The 24,673-nt window shown below is 37.3% G+C and overlaps 2 protein-coding genes across 2 annotated transcripts; one reads left to right on the top strand and one right to left on the bottom strand.

Moving 5' to 3' along the window:
- Positions 1–599: 599 nt before the first annotated feature.
- On the top strand, positions 600–1,503 carry K441DRAFT_185940 (uncharacterized protein). Its single transcript, XM_067640401.1, has one exon. The coding sequence runs from the start codon at positions 807–809 to the stop codon at positions 1,308–1,310; it is 504 nt and encodes a 167-aa protein (XP_067501649.1). The 5' UTR covers positions 600–806; the 3' UTR covers positions 1,311–1,503.
- Positions 1,504–1,696: 193 nt separating this feature from the next.
- Positions 1,697–2,878, bottom strand: K441DRAFT_570931 (lytic polysaccharide monooxygenase; the record flags this gene model as incomplete). The annotated part of the gene is made up of 2 exons (XM_067643952.1): positions 1,697–2,556; positions 2,617–2,878. The coding sequence occupies 2 exons, from the start codon at positions 2,876–2,878 to the stop codon at positions 1,697–1,699; spliced, it is 1,122 nt and encodes a 373-aa protein (XP_067501648.1).
- Between the last annotated feature and the right edge of the window lie 21,795 nt (positions 2,879–24,673).

Here is a 24,673-nt window from a genome sequence, read left to right as displayed (position 1 = left end):
TATAGACTAGGGGTATCTTGACCGCCTTCTTTTGACTGTATATGTTGACGCTCAAGAGCCTCCTTCAATAGAACGGAGTTCTCATCCCTGACTATCTACTACCTTTTTTCAAGGCCGAAGCAATGCGGCAGTATATTTAACAATCTCCAGGTAATCGGCCATTCTCCGTAATACTACCTTGGCTGATGACGGTTTTAGGTTCTCGGATTGTTGTAGTTGTTCATATGTTGAGATTAATCGTTTGAATTTTTTATCGCTTGTATTGATAAACGCGTCCTTGGAGTGTGCACCGTGCACACCAATCAGGAAGCTGCATATGCAGGCGGTCAATCGTTCCGCCAGATAACCAAGGCCTCAGGGGAGGGTAGAGTCCGGGGGCTGACGGTGGCTTTTTCGTGACCCGACTTTTGGAAGTAGGATACTGAGTAGGCTATACAAGGTCTATACCATTAGAAATATAGTTACGAACCGTTGTGGTGGTGTAATTAATTGATGAAGTTATCTATTCTCTGCTTGACGTGAGGAAGTTGATGTTCTTTGGTCGCGTGCACGGGCCATATATCTAAGACACAATCAATGGAAGGGATAAGTTGCTTTTTCACCATCGCAAATCTTTATCGCAACATTTGACCCACTCAGCCTTCACTCTTTGTGAAACATTTAAGAATCAGCAAATACACCTCCCAGTTCTCTTTGGGTCGACGTCCTTCCTGTTTTTTTATTATAATAACTTCCACAATCTCCATCCTGGTCTAGCGATCACGGTCTTCCGCCTCCAAACCTGTGTTATCCTAATTACCGTTACAATGCGTTACGCGAAAACATCGTTGCTTCTCCCTCTTACCTATCTTCTCGCCTTTACCAGTGCGGGTCTAAATGACATAGGCGGAATGTTTCCTCCGAGAGACCTTATTGGAGACATAGGAGCGAAAGCCGTCGAATCCCTCTTACCTCGAGCTAGCACTCAAATCGTGGTTAGCTGTGCAGTCCATTATTCACTTAGCTCGAGTCTCGTACCACCTCCGGATATGATCCGCAACGTCGGTGTTCGGATTATAGGTCTCCCTGAAGCTGATAATCACGTCGATGCGTTTAAGAAGGAGGTTGAAGACGCCTGTTTCGCCGACAACTTAGAAGAATGTACGCCTTTCGCAAATTTGGGGAATAATGGAGTTTGGGTCAGAATGAAAATTAAAGCTATAATAGATTTTACGAGTGAAGGTGCTGCGCCAAGGGACTGTCAGGAAGACGCTATTAAGAAGTTTACGGGCCTAACAGACTTCTCTGGCTGTGATTACCCCGGGTCTTAAAGCCCACCTGCGAGGCGATCCCAGGCTCTAAGTGGTTTGGTGGAAAAATTGAAAGCTTTACCCCTTTTAGGTGCGAGCGCTCATCTAATCCAAAGAACTTTTCATGGTGTTTCAAGGAGTACTCGTCTTGTGCTTATCTTTTCAAATTCTTGAGAAGTGGGCAGGTCTTCCGCTGTACGATGTATTTAACCCTTGAGGGTGGGGTCTATAAATTGTAGTTAAACGTTTTTGCTTGCCCCCTCCCCGGTTTAACCTCTTCTACTCCATTGCCCAGCCTAAGCAGAATCATCAAGACGAATTTAGCTGCCAAGTTGCAGATCAAACTTACATCACCTTTTACGACGCTCAACATAACATGCCACGCCAAAAGAACATAGGGAAATAATCTACAACCTGATAGCAGCACGGGGACGCGATAGACGCCCTTTATACACCGGACGGAAGTGCCTCTTGACAACTTTCCCACCCTGACACTTGGTGCCCGCAGCCACAGCCTCCCAAACAACCTTGCCATCGTTGCAAATGCCAAACTGGTCGGTGCCATTGCAGACAACTGCACCATCTGCGGGGCATGTCGCAATACTAGCGGAGGCGGTTGGAAATGCTGCTCCTAAAGCGGTGCCAATCGACTGTGGGGATGTAGTGGCAGCAGGTATAGACGGGGAAGCGCTCGAGGTAACGAGTGTGGTAACAGTATTTGCTGGCACGGGCACCGCGGCGCTGGAGGCACTAGGGGCGTATATGCCGCCGGGATTGCTGATTGGAAGGGCTGCAGTCGGCTGGGAAATAGCAGCGCTCGAGGCGGCACTGTCTGTTGCAGCTACGCCCCCAACTGAGAATGCCTTTCCGCAACCAGGGCCGCTAGGGGCGGCCAGCGGTCCCACTTCGGAACTATTATTTACCACGAGTGCCTCGCCAGGGTCTGGGAACTTGGTGTTGAATGGTGCCGTCGGGATCGTGCATAGTGATTCAGGAATTCTTGCGACAAACATGTCCGGCAGTTGATCGAGCTGAGATGCGTCACTCGCACCACCCGTTACAGTAACTGGGGCGCAGTTCATATAGAACTCCCCTGTAACTTTAGCGAGCCAAGACCATGCTAGTACTACGTTTCCGTTTGGGACACTGCTAGGAAGCGTAAAGTTGAAGGAGCTACCAGGTAAAGGACAGCCTCCTTCGAATGATTGAATGACTTTGAACTTGGATGATCCGCTAGGTATTTTATCTGTGGCGATGCTGATCTGACCTAAAACGATGTCAACATGCCTGTTGGTTGATGGGAAATCGGGAAAAGGCAACAACTTACAACTCCCACCGCCATGATTTGCTTCCCCTAGAATAGACAAAGGCTGGATTTCTCCAACAGCCATATTGTTCTGTGCTGAGGCAACGAAACTTGTTTCTCTAGTTGGGTTGCACGGATACTGATCTATGCTATTTATGGGAGCCTTCTCGCGACGAAGTGCAACCACATTGAACGGGACAGGTTTATCCATGTACATATGGCCATTGGCTGGTGAGGAAAGAAGAAGAGCCGCTAGAGCCTGCAGGGCAATTCGGAGAGACATTGTTTACTTGTGAAAGTCTGGAAATTCTTCTCAAAAGAATGTGAATATTGTGTGTCGAAGTATGTAAGTCACAGACTAGCTAAGGCAATGATTGCAGAATGTACAATATACAAAGATATGCAGAACGTAAAAGAGTGTTGTGTGAGTGAGGAAATAGATGGGAGAGAACATGGGTACACTTATATTCCCTCGACCCAGCATAATTGATGCTTTTACCGTCTTTCCTCTAGCGCTTTTTCCAAACACCCGTTCCAACGGCGCATGTTGTGACAATGGCTGCGGAAGAGGCACAGCTCTATAATCTTGGCATGATCTCCACGGCGTTTAAGTCTGGAATGCGGGGGCGGGCCGAGTAGGAGGATAATAGCCATACGAATTTGAGAAAGTCTCTTAGACTGACGCAGGTACATGCAGGTACACGCTTCTGCTTTTCGCCGTTGCGCGGTTGGGAAAGCGGGCGGTTCGAAGAACGCTTCTGGATGGTCAAGTCTCATTCGCTTATCGGTCCGTCAAATATCCGGTCGCCAACTGTTTCGAAGCGTCGCACCTTTGACGCTGGCAGCACAGCTCTCCTAAATTAGAAATCCAGAGTTGCTATTACCGTTATAGACCAAATCCTTCTGGTCTAACTCTCTGCCTTGGCAGCTCAAAATATCTCCGGTCTTCCTCACAGCCCTTCCCCTCACCCATATACCTCACGATCACATCGCACCTCACATGGTTTCTTCACCCATCAGGTAGGCAAAAAGTCAGGCTATAATCAAGACAATACGAGACTACAATGTATGTATAAGCGTACCCCTTCCCACCGGCCTCCCAAACCCCACCTAATAGTCTATTATACGAGGCTCAACGCATGGAGTGACCATGTTATAGCAGCAAGACACCCAGTATAAGAGAGCAGAGCACCCTGCTGCGGGCTAGAACTACATTCTACGTACAGAATGTGACGTGAGGAAGGAAGAGGAAGGAATGAGGTGGCTATGTAGGGGGTGAAAGCTTGGCAAAGGCTCGTTTAGAGACTCGATCTAGTGATCTTATTGGACTGGAGTGGAGTGGATTTGACCCCCAAATCCACTCTATAAGGTGAATGGGCGGTGGAGCTCCAGGACTCCAATACGGCTCTAGATCAATTATATACTATAAATAGTAAGTCTTAGCAGAAGGTAGGGAAAAGGGTAAGGAAGGAAGAACGTACTAAATTAACCTAAATTATAAAGCTTCTAAATAAGAAGCTTCGTGATCTTCTACCTTAACCGCCTCCTTAAAGGCAGCATATGCGCCCTCATCGTGGCTCGCTCTCGCCCTTATCTAGCTCTATAACTACTAGTTTACCTAGCCGACCTACTCCTCTAGAGCTGCCTTCGCCGCTACCTCCGCCGTTGCATTTGCTGCAGCTTCTGCTACCGCCTTTACGGCTTCCTCTATAGCTTTTTAGTATTTAGCAACTTAAGCCTTTAAGGCCTCTTTTGGTGATACTATTTATGGTATAGACTTCCTTTAGCTATAGATCCTTACCTTAGAGCCATATATATAATATACGTCGCCTTATACGCTTTGATTTCTTTATTAAGGCGTTATATTAAATATAGTTCTTGCCCTGCTTAATTACCTCCTTTATAGCGATAGATGGTAGATATAGGTATACTAATAGAAATTATTCTATTATAGAGGCAGTAATATTAACGATATAAGGGTACTATGAGGGGGCTATAAGGCATAATTGTGGAACAGGATAGATTGGTAAGAGAGACGAATCTTTAAGGAGGTAAAGCCTCTGGGATTGTAGAGACTATATACTACGAGTATATACCTTTAGCACGTAACCGGCGACCATTTAAAGGGCGTCTGGGGGTTATCCTAAGGGCAACCTAAGGTATCCGCAATAATATCCCTTATATTACCCCCCTCTTCTTACAGTTAGAAGTAGTTATTAAAAGCTTCTCTTTATAGTGCTTACTATAGGTAGCCCACTAGTAAGTTCCTACCTCTGTAATTCTATATAATGGCTTAAGCACAACTATAATTGTATCTTTAGGATACTGGTAGCGAATTTACTTTAGGAGGTATGCTAATATTAAGCGCTAAAGGTGCGTCTCTAATTAGGTATAGGCTTAAATAATATCTTATAAATAAACCGCCATTCTATTCTTTATTAAGGAGGGAGCTAGTGTAATAATAACTTACTAACTAGCTCGTTAAATTATAGGAGATTGCGTAAGAATTACCTCCTTACTATTATTATTGTAACCTTAAATAATAAGCCTTAATTTCTTAAATAGGGCGTTAGTAGCTTTGCCTTTAATCTCGTTAACTATTCTTAACTTAATGTTGGTATGCTTTAACAACGTGCAGAATATATATATCACGATGATATATACTATGCGGTGTTGTAGGTGGATCTTAATTCTCTATAATCTACGCGTCGTAAAGGATGAAGCTCTTTGCGTGTTCTCCCGTGACTTCTATCAACTAATTATAATTTTCTATCCCTGGGATGGAAAATCGCTATTAGCTTGCTTACCGCTAGTGGCTTAGCCGCTATCGCGATATATCTACTATTGCAATGCAATATATTCTAGCTATACTAGGAGTACTTAGAAAATGCGAAGGACTAGTATCCTACAACTATACGGCTTAAAAATCCATATATATACTTCTCTTTCTTTTCTTTCTTCCTTCCTTCCTTACCCTATGCCTTTGTATTAGTGCTATTATTAGTAGCATGTTCTACCCATTCTACTATCCTTAACTCAATTCGGTTTATGTTAATAAGTCACTTAAAAGCTGATGACGGTTTGCTTTTAGTCATAGCGTCTATAGGGTTACTGTCTCCATCGATCTATTTAACTTTAGCTATTTCGCGTCTTTTATATAACTGGCGTAGGCATATAACATTAATTATAAGTCTCTTCTCCTGTGTAGTTCCTAGCTTAACAAGGCATTTATAGATTAACTTTAAATCGGTGCAAAGGATACGCGGTAGGTTAATATTAAGTTACAATTTAGTTATGGCCTTAATTACGGCGCCGATGTTAAAACTATAGGCTATAGTATATAATTCGGAGGCTAGTATACTTCTAGTAATTCTCTTGCACTTAACTGAGGACCAATAAACAATATTCGCCTTGTTTAATAAGTCTGCTAGTACTAGGATATATCTAATCTGTAATAAGAGGTCCTTATTATTTATAAATAAGGAATTAGTAAATACAAGTAGTTATAATATCTCTATGTTAAGTTTAATAAAGCTTAAACCTCTTATTAGGTTCTTAATTTACTACTAAATCCTCTTATTAAGCAGTTTTGCGTCTTTCTTATTAGGGTTAATTACCTAGGCAGCGTAGGATAAATTGAAAGAAGCTTTAGGCTAGCATACGGACGTAATATAGGCTCCTCTTACTTGTTGGGCAATGTATTGGTCCTTAGGTATAAGTGCTATACAAATAGTGCCTCTAGAGCTAGTTGTTGTAATAGCTTCCTTAATATTAATAAGGGTTAAGTTCTAGTATTGGCGCTCCTACGTAAGCGTGATTATATAATCCTATTATTAGATAATGCCTCCGTTAAACTTAATTGGGTATTCTGGCGTAAGTTATTCGCGTTCCTTAGTTAGGAACTTAGCTTTCTTAATCTTCTTCTATTCTAAAGCTGCAAAGACTAAGTTAGCTAGTAGAAGAGTATCATCAGTCTATAAACTAATTATTCCGAAATTTATAGGGTTGTTAAGGTGGAGTAAGCAGGGGTTATAAGTAGATTGGCTTATGTTTAGTTCTTTAATATAGTGGTTATAGTAAGTCTTAAACTAATAATTGCCTACCTTAGGAATGCCGTATAAAGGTCTAACAACCTTTAGAATTGTGCCTTATAAGACTCTAAGTGCCGTACTAAGTTTGAAAGGTGCCCTAATATAGAAATCTTAATTTAGTTTTATAGCTAATTATACATAGGCCTATGAAATATCTCGTAAGTAGAGATGTGTGCCATTATTCTAAGTTATGGCCGTAATATAGAGAATAAGGCGTTAGCTAACTCGTTAGATTATAGGTGATTAAGTTAATACGAGGTCTTTTTCTAGGTTATTATATGCCTATACAACTAGTCTTAACTTCTTAAAGGCTTTATTAGAACCGGGGTTCTTAATTTTATTAACGAATCTAGAGTTAAATACTCTGTTACTTTGTGGTATATCTTTAGGGTTAACTAGTTCGAAAACTCCTTTCTTAAGTAATCCCTTAATTTCCTTCTGGCGTAATACTATAAACTAATTGGACTTTATAAGTTGATTATTATCCTTATCTTATAGATATATTAAAATATTCGCGGTATTAGCTCTAATAGGGTACTTGCGTGGTCTACCTCTTCTATACTTAACGGGCTAAGGTTTAGGCTTAGTTTAAGGTAGGGGTCTAGGCTTGATTTAAGGTAGAGGTGGTTTAATTTTGTTATCTTCTGGCTGCGTATCCTCTATAATCTTAGGGTCTACCAAATATAGTTTTACAACCGTGCTGCGGAAGTTGGTAGGTCTGTAAAGAAGTTATATAGTATAGGTCTCGTTTTTAATACTAAGTAGGTTATACGGGCTAGACTAGTAACTAGGTTAGCCTATAGGTCCTTCTCTCTATACTAATACGGGTGAGTTAAGTGGTAGGTTATGGATTGTAGTTGTTTTAGGTCCGTTGCGTATATTAAGGGCATCTACTACTTAGCGCTCAGCTCTAAGCTTCTTAACTTCTTCTATAGCCTTTTTAAGGGCTGTTGCTCGTTGTGCAACTATAGGATTAGGTGCGTCGGATTCTACTATACGTGGGTAAGCTCCAAATACTAGTAAGGTGGGTATAAGACCGTTAGGGCCTACGGAATCGTTAATTGCTTTAAAAGCCATTTATAGGGCTATATCCTTACTAATGTCCGGTAGTTTTGCAGTAATGATATAGTATATGTGACGGAGGGGGCTATAGTAGCGTTCTACCATTCTAACTAAATTGTAGGCTTTAACAGGTACGCTTCTTATAGCTGTTCCAAATATTATGGCGTATTATTTAAATTCCTTACTTATAAAGTTCTTGCCTATATTATATATGATAATATTAGGGGGTCCTAGGTATATATTAATCTAGCACATTTATAATATATCCCATGTATATTTGGCGCTGATATTTTACAGCCATCTACTAGTTTAAAATTGTGTTCCTTTATTAACAATATATAGAAGGGGAGCGCTATTAATATATATAATATTAACCACAATTAAATAGTTAAAATTAATATTATTATATAAGGTAAATCTGAATCTACTAGGTGACTTTCTATATTTTTGATAATGGTGGTAGTAGCGTATAAGATAATCTAAGGTTTTACTATTAATATCGTGTCCTAAACGTTTAAGTATTCGTATAAGACGTTTAACTAAAGGGTAGCCAAAACGGCGATGTAGTTGTTTTAATTCTATGTTGGTGAGGTAGTAAGGGTTTTATTTAAATGACTTAGTTAAATAAGTATATAGGGATATGTTTTAAAGTAGGAAAGGGTAGCTAAAGCGATATATAACGGGTACTTCACTCTAAGGGGTGATTAGCATATTTTTTAGGTTGTTATAGTATACTTATAGGTAATCTATATCTGCTAAGTAAAGTAAAAATAGGGTATCAACCTTAATAATATAAAACTCGATTATGCCAATTAGGGTAGTTACTTTAGTTGATCTAATTAATAAGGTTAATCCAATGCCGAACTATACGTTAACTATGCCTTATATAATGGTATTAAGCTATATATTAGTATCGAGTCTCTAGAATGCCAAGAATTGGCTATATCCTGCTATAGATCGTTTAGATGCTCCTGTGTTAATTATTATACCTATAAACTTGTCTGCAGTATAGCGGGACGTAGATGTGGTTGCATTGTAGGTAAAGGGGTCCTAGTTGGTTATAAGAGGTACTGTATTGTCTATAGTTGTAACTAAATGGCTAAAGGCTTTATTAGCTAGGGTGGTGGCTATAGAAATCGCTTTCTGCTGTTCTACTTGGCCGAGGGAGGTATAGTAGTGATTAATATTTAGTTGTAAGTTCTTATCAGTTGCCTTATAACTTATATTAATAGTTAGTGCTTAAAAAGCTTCCTTAAGCTCTTCTTCTGAGTCGGTATTGTTATCCTCGTAATCTATGATATATTAGTTAAGTCGTTTCTTAAATTGGTTATTAAATTTACTAAACCTGTCTCTATTAGTAGTTCTAAACTTAGCTTTAGACTCTTCTTACTCCTCCTTAGTATGTCTCTATAAGCGACATCCTTCCCTATTACATACGAAGTAATATAGTTTCTTTTAGTTGCGGTTATACGGAGGGTTATTACAGTTGCTACGGTTGTAGTTATTATCTCTTTTATAGAACCGTCGGTCTATAAAGAAGGCTTATATCTTCTCCGTATACTCTTTCTTATATACTATAATAGACGATTAAAGTTTGTTAATAAGGGCTTTAAGGTTATCCGGTGGGTCAGAGACTATATATCTGCATACTAGTATTCCCTAGCAAGAAGTGACGATTTTATTATAAAGGAAGTCTATAGTTTATAGGGTAGGTCTAAGGCCATGCTATAGTTAACGAAGTCTATGGATTAATAATTGGAGATATTTGCTTGTCGACTTGTCTAGGTTTCCTACTATTACTATTATAAGTATAATAGTATTCTACTCGTCTAGGTTCTTGCGTTAAAATCTTAGTCCTTTAAAGAAGTTCTAAAGATGCTTATAAGCTTTAGCAAATAATAGGCGGGACAGTTAGTTTATATAGAAGTGGTCTAAAGCTAGTCCTTTTAATATAGTAGGGAATGCTTTAAGGTAAGCCTCTTAGGGTACGTCCGCTTAATTATAGATATTGTAGAATATTATTAATTTATAGTTAAGGCTTTCGTTTATACCACCGTATTTCTGCTCTTCTGTATATATCTTAGCTGTATTTACAATTTCCTTGCTATAACTAGTTATAGTAATAGGGCGGTTCTCCTTATCCGTAGGTTGTACGTAGAGTTACTGTATTGTTATTGCAGGTTAAGGCGTAATAGATAGTGTAAAAGTAGAGGTAGTTGTAGATTAAGGTGTAATAGATGGTGTGAAGGTAGAGGTATTTAGTGTACTAGTTAGTTAGGTTGCGGTAGCTTTAGCTTATTATTGCTTCTTTAAGGTACCCTCTATTATATATACCTTAATTAATCTAAATAGCGTCGGTCCGTACTTATTTTTGGCTAATTTTATTATCTCTCTACTCTATTTAGTTTAGTCTTCTTCTTATACTATATTATATAAAGACTAAGGGAGCGATTTGCTTTGTTTATGGTTAAAATTAACCTATACTCCTCTAATATTTAGGCAATTATATAATTGCTAAAGCTAGTATAAAGGGATTTATATAAAAATATTAACCGTAAAGTCCTTAAAATCTCCCTAGAACGATTCCTAGAGTATTAAGTTAAGCTAGTTGTATATCTCTATATATAGGTACATCTTATATTATAGGTAGTTAGTTAGGTTGTCCTTAGTAACTTCCGTTAGGTTAATTCCATCTTCCTATTTAGCTGCTTCTTCCTCCTAATCTTTCTCTATTTCTAACATCTTATATCTTATATATTATTTAGGTAGATAAGGGTATTTATAGGTAAAGGTAGGGGAGCGGTTAAGGAGGCGGTTAAGGAGGCGGTTAAGGTAAGAATTAAGGTGTTCTGCGTAGTAATCTTCTAGAGTAGATAAAACAAGACGTCTAGAAGTCATTATGGATACCAGACAAGTACTTCTAGGTAGTTTCTCTTCTTCTCTTTAACTAAAATAGGCTGATATAAAAGGTAGATAAGTATAACTATCTTCCAATCTGCTGCAAGGTGGACAGTATAACTATCTTTTAAGCTATCTGCGTGTTTCCTAATCTGTGCACGCTCACTAATCAGTGTTAGTATGCTTTAACAACGTGCAGAATATATATATCACGATAATATGTACTATACGGTATTATAGGTGGATCTTAATTCTCTATAATCTACGCGTTGTAAAGGATAAAGCTCTTTACGTATTCTCCCGTAACTTCTGTCAACCAATTACGATTTTCCATCCCTAGGATGGAAAATCGCTATTAGCTTGCTTACCGCTAGCGGCTTAGCCGCCATCGCGATATGTCCACTATTGCAATGCAATATATTCTAGCTACACTTAAAGATGCGAACTTTATTAAACTTAGTAGGGTTATACTTCTTAAATTTAAAGACTCCTCTTATAATAAGACTATCAATCTCCTGCTTATTGGATGCTTAGAAAGGAGCTTTAAGAGTTATAATACGACCTTCCTTTTAGAGCTATTTTACGAGATTAAAGTTAGCCTTCTCCTTAGCTATTATAAAGGCCATTAATAACTTAACTCTATTCTTAATAGCGGTAACAAATTGCTCTTTAAAATTAATAAAGTATTAGTAATTTTATAATCCTTTTAGGCGACCTCTACCGCGTTATAGTTGCGGCACCTCTACTATAATTATATTAGAATTATAGTCGCCTTTTAAAGCACGTTAATTATAGTTCTCTTTTAGGGCATCCTATAAAGGCTTAGAACTGTTATCTTTATAATAAGGCTTAATAACAGTTAAATAGAATTAAGTAGATCTGTAAGGCATCTAAATAGTATAAGTTTAACTATTAATTAACATGCGGAACGTTAGGTACCCTACGTAAACTTTGACCCGAGTTTAAAAGCTTTAACTTAGAGCCTTATATATAGAGTTTAATTAATATATTAATATATATATATAGATATAAGGTTTTCTAGGGTGAGACCCCCTAGGCCCCCCCTCTATAGAGCTTTTGCTTAATTTAAAAGTATTAGTAAGGCTAAGGCGCCTTAATTACTACTAAGTAATATTATCTTACTAAGAGGATCTATTGCAGTGACTGAGGCATTCTACTTAAGTTGGGCTTAATTTAGAAGTAATATAGAGTCTAATTAATATCTATATATATATATAAGGCTTTCTAGGAGGAGACCCCCTAGACCCCCCCTTATAGAGCTTTTAGAAGTAGTAGTAAAGCTAAGGCGCTTTAGTTACTGCTAGGTAGTATTATCTTATTAAAAGGATCTACTATAGTGACTAAGGCGCCCTACTTAAGTTAGGCTTAATTTAGAAGTAATATATATATACCTCCGTCGTATTACGCTGTGGGGGCTGCTTTATAGTAAGGGGTAAGCTTTAGATAGAGGCTTATATAGAACTTTAATATAGGCTTATATAGAGCTTTGATAGAGGCTTATATAGAGCTTTAGTAGAGCCTCGTGTAGAGCTTTAGTAGAGGCTTATGTAGAGCTTTATGCAGAGCTACGCGTAGAGCTTTGTGCAGAGCTTTGTGCAGAGCTTTATGCAGAGCTACGTGCAGAGCTACGTGTAGAGCTACGTGCAGAGCTATGTGCAGAGCTACGTTCAGAGCTACGCGCAGGCGTGCAGGCGTGCAGACGTGCAGACGTGCAGACGTGCAGACGTGCAGACGTTTGTACTGGCGATTAATTGCAGAGACGTTTGTAGAGACGATTGTATGGGCAATTGTATGGACGTTTGATTGATCGTTTGTACGGGCGTTCGTGTGGGCGATTGATTGATTGGTCAATTGTATGGACGTTTGTAGAGCTGTGCGTAGAGCCGTTCGTACGGGCGCTCGATTGATCGATTGTATGGGTGTTTGATTGATTGATTGATTGATTGATTGATTGTATGGGCGTTCGTATGGGCGTTCGTATGGGCGTTCGTATGGGCGTTCGTATGGGCGTTTGTACGGGCGATTGTGCAGACGTTCGTAGAGCCGTTTATAGAGCCGCTTGTGTAGACGATTATAGAGCCTTCCTAGTATATTAGTGCTGCGTGTTAGTAGAGCCCTAAAGCCCGTACTAAGCTTCGAGTAGAGCTTCGAGTAGAGCTTTAAGTTCAAGGGGGAGACCCCCTTGGACCCCCCTGCGCACTGCGTGCTCTATTCACTACGTGGGCAGAGCTTTTGCAGAGCTTCGTGTAGAGCTTCGTGTAAAGCTTCGTGTAGAGCTTCGTGTAAAGCTTCGTGTAAAGCTTCGTGTAAAGCTTTGTGTAAAGCTTCGTATAGAGCTTCTATAGAGCTGCATGCAGGCGTGCAGACGTTCGTACGGGCGATCAATCGTAGAAACGTTTATAGAGACTATCGCATAGGCAATTGTATAGACGTTTAATTGATCGTTCGTATGGGTGTTCGTACGGCCAACTGTAGAACCTTCCTAGCGTATTAGTACTGCGTGCTAGTAGAGCTTTAGAGCTTCGTATTAAGCCTCAAGTAGAGCTCCGAGTAGAACTTTGAGCTCAAGGGGGAGACCCCTTTGGACCCCCCCTGCGCACTACGTGCTCTATTTACTGCATGGGCAGAGCTCTTACAGAGGCTTCGGTAGAGGCTTTGGTAGAGCTTCTAGTAGAGCTTTTGCAGAGCTTCGTACGGAGGTTCGTGCAGAGCTTTTGTAGAGCTTTAGTAGAGCTCTATGCAGAGCTTCGAGCAGAGCTTTGTATAGGCATTCGTGTAGGCGTGCGTTCAGACGTTTGTAGAGAATCGTACAGATGTTCGTACGGACGATTGTATGGGCGATTGTAGACGTTCGTGGAGACGTTTGTAGAGACGTTTATAGATGCCCGTAGGGACGTTTATACGGGCGTTTGATTGATTGTATAGGCGTTTGATCGATCGTATGGGCGTTCGTACGGGCGATCGTGTAGACGTTTGTAGAGCTGTTTGTAGAGCCGTTTGTACGGACGATTGTACGGGCAATTGTAGAGTCGTCGTAGAGGTGTCTGTAGAGACGTTCGTAAAGACGACTATAAGACTAGTATATTAGTGCTGCGTGTTAGTGGAGCTTTAGAGCTTCGTATAGGGCTTTGAGCAGAGCTTCGTCAAGGGGGAGACCCCTTGCGCACTTCGTGCTCCTACGTGGCTAGTACACTAGGTGGGTAGAGGTGGTGCAAAGCCTTTGGTAGAGCTTTTGGTAGAGCTTTTGTAGAGCTTCGTACGGAGCTTCGTGCAGAGCTTCTGCAGGGCTTTGGTAGAGCTTGGTGCAAAGCTTTCGTAGAGCTTGGTGTTTTGAAGTTCGTCACGTGGATTCTGCCACAACTTACCGCGCGCGGTCTTGTTCTAACCAATTAGAAGCTGGCTTGGCAAAGTTTGAAAATTGGGACACCCGGACACCTGAAAGTAATAGACCACTCATACCTCGGGTCAATAATAAGTTAATGTGGGCCTAACCACCCTCCCTTTTTACGCTATACGCGTACCTTAGACTGGAGTAGCAGATTAAGCATAGTTGAGGTATTTGGGCCATTTCTCATTCCTAATACGTTATTAACCTAGCGTATAGCGTAGAGACATTAGACCTCCCTTATTACCTTATAAATAGCCTTAGCTTATTATATAACGGAGGGAGATAGTAAAGAGTTGTTAGTTATTTAAGGGTAGGCGCTAAAGACGAGCAATATGGGTATGAGCCTATCTAAGCTAGCGGAATTATTAATAGCCTTAACAGCTATCTATAAGGTAAGCTCTCTAATAATACTTCTAGCAATTCTTCTTTTATAAATTGCCTGCGTAACTATACCGTTCTAACTACTTCCCCCCTATATTACTCTCTCTTTACCTATCCCTTTACTTATACCTATAGGCAATTTATATTTAAGATTTTTATAGCACCCTCTATAAGAACTTCCTGTCTAAATTACGCTGGTAGCTATGTTATGCTAATATCCTACTAAAACTCACTATATTTAGCGTATATTTTCTATTACTAGATATTAAAAATATTTTGACTGCGATACCTTTTATTAAATCTTTTGTGTCTAATTATTATAACTAATAAAAGGAGCTCTTGCTGCACCCGGCCTAAAAAGACTAAAACCAACCAAAAAGAACCCTGAAAAACACCTAGAGAATCCCCCTAAGATGCATGCATCGCAGGGAAGGCATACGTCGACCGACGGTGGCTTGCACTCGCGCGTAACCGCCAGATCCACGCCTAACAACGGCCCTCCACAATAAAGATGGGCGAATACCACACTATAAAGCGGAAACACCTCTACTAAGAAGGCATCTAATAAAATATAAAGCCTACTAAACGCGTCTAGTATCCAGAATTATAGGGAAGTAACTATTAGCTATAACGAACTAATACAGCTAGCAGAATGGCTCCGCTAGTTTAGCGAACCTTAGGCGCCCCTCTAATAAACACTTAATTAAATCCTCTAACGGCTAAGCAAAATTAAAAATAAATAAAACCCCCCTTTACTAGCGAACCGTACCTAGGCCGCCGTAGCCGCGCTTCTATAGTATAGGGAACCTACCCCCCTTAAGATAATAACCGGATATATAATTANAATATAACTAAATATAGAAAAAGTAGAGGGGTTTAGGGGATAATTAGAAATAGAAGTCCTTACGGAGATTTATAAAGAGGTTTACGACGTAGTTATAGTCCGACACCTTAGGAGCGGAGATATTAGAGTTACCCTAAAGGACCAATAGGTAAAGGAACGAGCCGTAAGGATAGGGGATAGGCTAGGAGAACGTATTAGCATAAAAGTGCTCCGTAAAAACTACTTAGTTAAAGTCCTAGCGGTTCCTATAAGCCTTAGGGTAGAAAAGGGACGCTAGGCGGACAACATAGCAACTATATAGGAGATAGTAAAACATATAGAACGCCTTATACTAGGCCTTAAGATTACCTAAATCTAATAGCTTTAATAGGAAAATATAAACTAAGTAAATAATAAAAATAATAAGAGGATATAAGGGTTGCTAGAGACTTGCTAGGGAGATACTAGTTAAACATATAGCTCCCTTATCGTTAGTATATATATATTAAGAATGCAAAAACTCCTTATCTAAAAAGGAATAATTATAAATGGCCTTATATATAACGCAAGGCTTTATAACTACAGACTACGCCTAAAATAATACTACCGCTATATATAATAGGGACACACCTAATCCACATGCGCAGCGTAGGTGTGCTGCGGCCACTATATAGGCCCCTATGATATAAAACACTGCTTAAATTAAGACTAAATAAAATGCGTAAACTGCCACTAAAGCATATATAAGGCGTAGGAGAGAGAAGACTGCATTAAATATAGGAGGTGGAAGGTAAGGGCTTAACAGCTACGGGAACAACTATATATTAGGTTATATAAATAAAAACAATAGGCGATAAGCTAGGGGGACGTAGGTGCCTTCCCAGCGTTTCCTACCTTTAGTACTAGGGGGCTAGGCTAGCCATCCCAAGCCTTAATGGGCCAGAAGTGGCGCCGTGCGATATTACTAGACTATATAGGGATATAAGGGTTACAGGGGACACAAAAGAGAGGACGCCTAGTAGGAAAACCCCTATAGACAGCTATAGCAAGCTTAAGACTAGGATAATTAAGAATTAGATTTAACGCGGTAAATATAATATTTATAACCGACCTATAAAGGGTATATAGCCAGCTAGTAAGAATAGGGGAGGAACCGGAGATATTAATAGATTTAGATATAGAAGTGCTAGTAAGAATATAAGATACGGGAATAGAAAGCTTTATATAAAATAAGTAGTAACTAGGGTATAAACACAAGAGATAGAAGTTCTAAATATTCTAGAGAAAGTAGAAACAGAAGAAGTAAGGAATAAAGAAGAGGCGAAGGACCCTTGCTAGGGGTCCGCCACCTATCTATTATATAGTATAACTGCGGTAATATAAACCACCATCTTGTAAGGCCTTTACTAGACAGTTTAGACCTAAAGAAACACTATATCCTTGCTATATAAGAGCCGTACTATAATACCTATATATAATTAACATACTGCCCCTAAGGATTCTAGCTCCTATACGAACCAAAAGCAGCTATATACGTATGCTTTATAATTAGCAAGGCTATTAGCCTATCCTTATAGTTATAGCAGGCAGTTAACCTAAATATTGCAGTTATAATAATCTAGACATATAGAGGACCGGTATAAATTATTAATGTATATAACCCTAGGGTTAAAGGGGTCCCATAAATAGAGAATATTATATTAGTAATAAGCTTACTAGAAACCAAAGGCATAGAGTTTATTCTATTAGGAGATATAAACCTCTACCACCTATAGTAGGGGGGTATCTATATTGCTGCTAATTAATAGGTAGAGTGCCTACTAAGAGCTATAGACACCTAGGGCCTTAAGTTAGCCACCCCTCTAGGAGCAACTATATGGCAATAAGGAACCTCCAGAAGTACAATTGACCTTATATTTATAGATAAAGGCCTATACTAGAGACTTAAAAGGTACAACCCTAAAGAAAAATAGGCACTCGCCTTAGACTATATCCCTATCCAAATACAGCTAGATTTGGATATTAAGGCGTAACTAAGTAGTAAAAGATATGTAATAAGGAAGCTTAAGATAAACAGTTTCCTTAATATAGTTAAACAATAACTCTAAGACCTAGAAGAAATCTACCTAATTCTAAACAAGCAAGGCTTATTAGCTACCCCTAAGGAAATTGACCAAAGATTAGAAAGGATTTAGGTAGCAATTAAAAATGGGCTAAAAGAGTACTGCCCGGTCTTAAAACTGGGCCCCTATACGCGACACGCATAGTCTATATAATGCGCGGTTCTTATTACTAGCTAATAATAAGTAAGAAGGAAATATATAAGTAGCTATAACCCTAAAAATAAGAGACGATATAAAGACATGAGAAACTAGTTAAAGAATACCCTAAAGAAAGAAGTAAGGAATAACTGGAGACGGTTTATAAATAAGTATACTTTTAACCTAAGCCTCCCCTATAATAAGGGCCTTTAGGCTATAGTAAAATGGGTAAAAAAAAAGGTAGGGCGCCTAGTAGAAGACTTATACCTACTACCCCTATAAAGAGCAGGGGAATTATAGGCTACTAATAATAATAATAAAAAGGCAAAGATCTTTATAGAGAGGTTTTTTCCCTAACCGGCTCCGGCAGACCTTAGTGATATTATAGGTGAAACACCGGTAACTCGCCTAAGGGTTAATAGCGATATAATAATAGAGGAAATAGCTAGAACTATTAGCCGCCTTTTAAATAATATAGTACTAGGACTAGATAGGATTCTAAATAAGGCCTTAAAAACCTATGGACTATTTATAGCACCCTAGCTTACAAATATAGCTAGGGTATGCTTTACTATAGGCTATTACCCATAACTTAGAAGATCTATAACGACGGTTGTTTTATGGAAAGAAGGTAAAGTAAATTACTTAATCCTAAAAAGCTACCGCCCTATTGCCTTAGAAAACACCCTTAGTAAGATCTTAGAAANGGTAATAGCGGANTATATAGNAGATANNGNNNAGNAANANNNCCTACTACTATAAAGCNAAATAGGGGCAAGAAAGAACCGCTTAACACTATTAGTACTTACGCTACTCACTACCACTATTAAATCCGTATGGGCGATGCGAAGAGACTTTATAGTATTAATACTCAGCCTAGATATTAGCGGCGCCTATAATAACGTACCCTATAAGTGTCTCCTATATATTCTTAGGGTAAAAGGCTTCCTAAAATGGATTATATAATTTGTTTAAGGGTTTATAGGTTAGAAATAAATATTATTAGTCTTCAGTAGATACTAGAGCCCCCCTATTATAGTTACAACAGGAATACTATAAGGATTACCCCTCTTGCCTATACTCTTCCTTTTCTTTATAAGCAACCTACTTAACTCCTTTAAGGAAGGGGCGACTTAGGGGATAGGCTTCGTTAATAACACAAACCTAATTATATACGGGCCAATAGCCGTAAAGAATTACAGAACACTAGAGAAAGCTTATAATACCTATATAGAATAGGTAAGACGATATAGAGTCTAATTCTTACTAGAGAAATACTAGCTAATCTACTTTATAAGAAAACGCAACTAATTTATAGATCTCTAGTATATAATTTATATTTAAGGCTTTAGGGGTTAACTAGTTTAGGGCCTAAGGGTATTAGGAGTATAGGTAGATAGTAAGCTCTGGTGGAGTGTATATACAGCGTAAGCGGCCCGTAAGGGCTAAGTATAGTATATCGTATTATCTAGGATTGTTAATTCTATATAGGGTCTATGCTTTTAGAGGTCACGCCTACTATATACAGCAGTTATCTGGCCAACTATAACGTATAGGTCTAGTATTTGGGCTATTAGAGAATCTAAGAAAGGCCCCCCTAAATCGCTCCTTAAACCACTCTAAAAGGTCTAAATAGCCTNCCTNTAGAGNATAATAGGCGGATATAAGCNAANGGCTANAGNACTNCTTNANAAGGAAGCTAATATTCCCCCCCTATAACTATATATTAAAGCCGCTGCAATATAAAGGGCGTAAAATAAACGTAACTTTAATATTATAAAGTATATTAAGACACGCCTAAATAAACTATAGAGGGATTCTAGGGCGCCCTATAGGAGAATAAACCAATAACCCTAAAGTAGGGGAGATATATTAGAGAAACAGGTAAAGAAAGTAGAAGAAGAATAGTGCTGCTTTAGGGCCTAGGCCTATATAGAGGAGGAAGGGAGACGTGTAAGAGGCTAGTAAAGATAATAGCAAGAGAGAGAAAGGAGCTAAAGTAAAGTATAAAAGAATGCTAGGAAACTATCTACTGTAATATAACACTGGCTGGACTAACGCTAAAGAGGTATATAGGAGTTAAAGGTATAGAGGTTAATTAAGGCAAGAGGAACCTAAGCTGTAGTATGGTTAATGCTATAGGGGGTAAATACTCTAGGGCTCTGAGAAGGCCTAATAAAGGCAGAAAATATAATAGCAATACTTTTAAGAACAGGAATAATAGGACTAAAAGACTGGCTCTACTGGGTAAGTATCCTAGTAGGTAGCCCGAGATGCGAATATAGCTAGCTAAGACAGATACTAAAATATATAATACTGTTATGCCCTTTACGCACTAACTAAGAAGTAATGCTTTTAGTAGCTAGCATAAAGAACTATAACACACTACTCTTAATATAAAAAGGCCTTAAGGCGGTTACCTAGTGGCTTATTAGCTAAAATATACTAAACTAGTTCCGGGTTATAAGGGAAATAGTAATAAAGGGCGGGGGGGCAAGCAACGGGCGCCCCTTAATAACTCTATAGTAGTAAAGTAAAGTTTATAATACTAGCGCGTCTATAGGCTTATTACGGCAATAGTGGTTCCTAAGGAGGTTAAAAAGTAAGGTAGTAGAGTACTATAGGTGACTTATAGGCGCCTTATTGGCGCCTTATAGGCGAGTCCTAAAAGGCGGGGAGATAAATTATGGGGTTTTCTTAAATAGAGTTTTCTCCCCATATATATATAAGGAGTAGTCCGCGTAGGCCTAATAGGGATCTAAATCGGACGTTAAGCAATAAATAATAATATTAAAAATATTTCTTAAAAATTTATCATTCTCTAAAGATTTACTTTTACTAAAAGTCTTTTTATTTAAATTTTTATTTAAAAAATATATAAAATTATTATAAGGTTATAAAGTTAAAAAGGTAGAAAAAAGCGCAATTTTCCATACAAATTCAAAAATTTAAATTTAATAATCTTATAATAAACTTTTATGCTTTTAAAATTTAAATTTAAATATAAATCTTTATAATAAATATAAATCTTTATAATAAATATAAATCTTTATAATAAATATAAATCTTTATAAGACATTAAATTTCTTTTAAAAAAATTAATATATAGTAGTAGAAAATATATATTATGTATTATAGGTTTTAGTAAAGAATTAATAGGTTTTCTAAAAGAATTATAGGTTTTAAATTTTAAAAAAAAGTTATAATAGCTAAAGCTTATATATAATATGAACTTTAAATATTTTTTAAAGCTTTAAAATTAATTATATAGTTGTTATATAATAATTTAATGGGGCTATTATCTTAAAAATGCGCTCGACACGGACACTTTTGACGAGGTACTATAAGCTCGGACCCCTAGAACTCGGTTACTTCCCGAAGTCGGTTACCTAACCAAAATCAAACCACTAACTTGTCAACCTATTTTCTCTATAACGAATTGATCAATATAGATCAAAATAAGCAGAAGTTATAAATAGCTATTTCAGATTTTGAATCTGGTGTTTATAAGTCTACGCGAAAAGCTATGCTCGCGTATAGTGCCCTTTGTTAATTTTAAGCGATTAATTAAATGGCAAACCTCTAAAGCAATTTACATACCAATATTAATAGCAATTAACTCCTATATAGTAGGCCTTGCTTACTAATTAGGTACTTAAATAGAACTTATAAAAATTTCCTCCTTATATACGTAATTATAAATAAAAAAATAGCTTAGGTCTTTAGTTAGGGTAGTAATATTAAGCCCCTTAGTAAAATATAAGTAATTAGCTACTTTAAATAAAAATTTTATATAAATTAATAGGGTATAACTAAAGTAAAATCAAAGTTTTTTAGCCCTTATAAGTGGGTATAAAAGAAGGTTAATATATAGGTAAAAGATATATATATATTATAAACAAATTTAGAGTTTATAAGAGGCTAGCCTAACTAGAATATATAATTATCTAATTAACAGTATTACCGGTAAGTAGAAGGTAAGTTAAAGATATGTTAAAGGTAAGTAGAAGGTAGAATAAGTTTTTATATATTAAAGGACAAATACTTTTAACCACTTCTATTTAGAGACTAATTACTAGTTCTTCTCTAGAGGGGAACTAGCTTCCTATATATTCCTTCTAAAATACTAGTAAAACCTTTTGCCCCTAACCTATCTAACTATATCTTTTAGAATATAGATAGGATATAAATAAAACCTCCTACTATCTTATTAGATATATACCTCCCAGGGGATTTCATTATAATTGCCTCCCCTCTTAGGGTCTTAGTCCTTTAAGACTTCGCCTCTACTAAGCTTTTATAGAGTTCCGGCTAAAACTACTAGGGAAACCCTTAGTGGAAAGGTACTTTATAATATAACTTAGCGCTAGCTCTTTACTAGCGCGGAACTTTACTTTATCTTTTATTTCTCTACTCTTCTCCTACCCTAGCTCCTTATAGTGCTTTTATAATAGGATTTTAATAATAGTAATAAAAATTTAGTGGGATTTACCTCTTTAATTTTAGGAATTTATTATAAATAGATCTAGAGGTTATCTAGTATAATACGTTAACTAACTACTATCCCTATTTACCTAAATAGGCTTTAATAATAACGTCTTTTATTTTAATTTCTTTCTGTTTATAAGTCGTCATCTCTCCCTTATCCTTCTATTAACAACACCATTCGTCTTATTCTTAAATAGGCTATTTTTATTATATCTCGCCTTTCAGCTTCTATATCTCTAGCTATACTTCCATTACTACCTTATTATCTTTTCTTAACGCGTTTATAAGTAACAGGATCCCTACCTTATCTTCTTATAATAATACTAACTTCTTAGAGTATTCTCTTATAATGGCTTATAGTTCTTCTGCGCGTCCCTAAACCGGCGGCAGTGTTATTTCTCTCCTAGTAACGCCCTAAATAGCATCTATTACTCTTACGGCAGTTTCCCTAAAATGCTATTATTACTGCGTTTATACTCTTATATAGGATCCTTCCTATATCTATAAGATGCCTTACTCTAGTAAAAATAAATCTAAGTACTCCTATTATTGTAGTAGGAGAAAGACCTGTATCCTAGTATTTCCTATTCCGTCCTATTCTAAATTTCGCTAATTATACTAAATCCCCGCTATCTATATGTATAAGACTTATAGACTCTAACGCGCTATCTAAGATTTCCGCTAATATTCTAATAGTAACAGGTAGGGATAGAAGGTATCTTCCCTTACTTATAGACTCTTTAATTTAATAAGGGTTTCCACTACTATAGAGATATAATAATCTTAGATATATAGTGTCTAAGAGCGTATATATAAACAGCTCGTCCTTATTAATAATAACATTTATACTCTTACGCGGGCTACTTTAGCCAGGTAAGTTTCTCTAGTAACTTACTTAGAAACTATACTAACTCCTTTAACTAACGTCTCTCTAATCCCTACTTAGACGCTAATTTAGAACCTAGGGATACTAAGAATAGCGACAAAGGTTAAGATAAATATTCTCCTTGCTAGTCTCCCGCCTATGCTAGTCCTTCTAATACCTATTATTTTAAGAAGAATATTAGTGGAAGTGCTAATGCTTTTAGGGATAGAGAAGCTAATAATACCGTTAATAATACCGTTAAGATAAAAGAAGAGGCTTCTATTACTGCTACTAGTATTTAAGTTATTACCTAGCTCTTTCCTTCTTCTTATAGAATAGCTTTATATAGTGCCTTTTAGGTGCCTCTAGGATGCCCTATTATTAGGAATTAACTTTATACTTTAGAAATGCCTTTACTCTAAGCCTTAGTAACAATCTATATAAACGTAGTGCACTACTATAATCCCTATATATAATAAACGGGTAATATTCCTATAGGTGCCTTATAATTTCTTAAAATTTCTAATTCTTTATAGGCTATCCTTTTACTCCTCTTTATATTATTAACTCTACTATATATCTTTAGTGCTAGACTAAATACTCTCCTTTTATCCTTAGGGGGTCCTTCTAAATCCCTAAGGCCTTTTCTTATATTGCTACTACTTATTCTTAAACAGCGTCTTCGTTAGATAGTATCCCTAGTAGTTCTCTTATAAATCCTATAGGCTTCCCCTTATAGGATTCTAGGATCTCTATTATAATAGCAAAACGTTTCCATTCTTAATGCCTATACTTAATCCTATAGTTTTAATTTATAGGGTCTTTCTTATTACTTTACCTATAGTATATCCGGAACCATTTCTAAATCTTTACCTTTAGTTCTTAGGAAGGTTTTAATTACGGTATTGTATCCCGGCTAAAGGTACTCCTTAAATTTCTAACTATTATACGCCTAAGAGTATCCTTTTTAATAAACTAAAAATTCGCGCTTTTTTTGGCGCCATCTTTAGTCTAAAATGTCTTCTATATTCTATTCCAGTTCCCTATTAATTTCACTAAGTAGGGGCGGTTCTATACTATCTCTTCTCTAGTATAGCTTTAGTAAGGAAATATAAAATATAGAATATATTAGATAAGATTTCGGTAATTCTAATTTATAGGCTTAGTTTCCTTTAGTTTTCTTAACTATCTTAAAGGGTCTAAGCTACTAGTAATCCAGCTTCTTCTTAATGCGTTTTATTTGGATATTTTTTTTATAAATAGTAAGACTTCGTCTCCTATCTTAAATTCTTTTAGCATATATTTTTTATTATAGTACCTTTTTTATATAGCCTAGGCGTCTAGTAAGTGCTTTTTAAGTTCCTCTTTGCGAATTCTTATTTACTTAATTCTTTTGGACGCCGCCAGTGCCTCTCTTTTAGAAATAATGTTCTTAACATTTTAGGGGTTATTTACTTTTACCCCAAACAATACTTTATAAGGGGTTATTTTTATACTACTATAAATACTTATATTATATATATGTTATACTAAAGCCAACCACAATGTCTAATTATCCTATTAATAATTAATATAGTAGCGGAGGTAGTGTTCTAATAACGCATTTAAACACTCTATTAGCCCGTCTGTTTGCGGGTAAAAGGTAGTACTTATCCTTTGCTATATTTTTAACAAGAGATAGAATAAAGACTAAAATATACTATTAAATACAGTACCTTTATTAGACATAATTCCCCTTAGCGTGCTAAACAAGAGCTACTATTTTAAAAATAGGTCTACTAGTTCTGCTGCCGTAATCAT

The sequence above is a fragment of the Cenococcum geophilum genome (genome assembly GCF_001692895.1).
Source record: "Cenococcum geophilum 1.58 unplaced genomic scaffold K441scaffold_33, whole genome shotgun sequence".
In the NCBI taxonomy this organism is placed as follows: Eukaryota; Fungi; Ascomycota; class Dothideomycetes; order Gloniales; family Gloniaceae; genus Cenococcum; species Cenococcum geophilum.
This window is presented reverse-complemented; position numbering and strand designations above follow the sequence as displayed.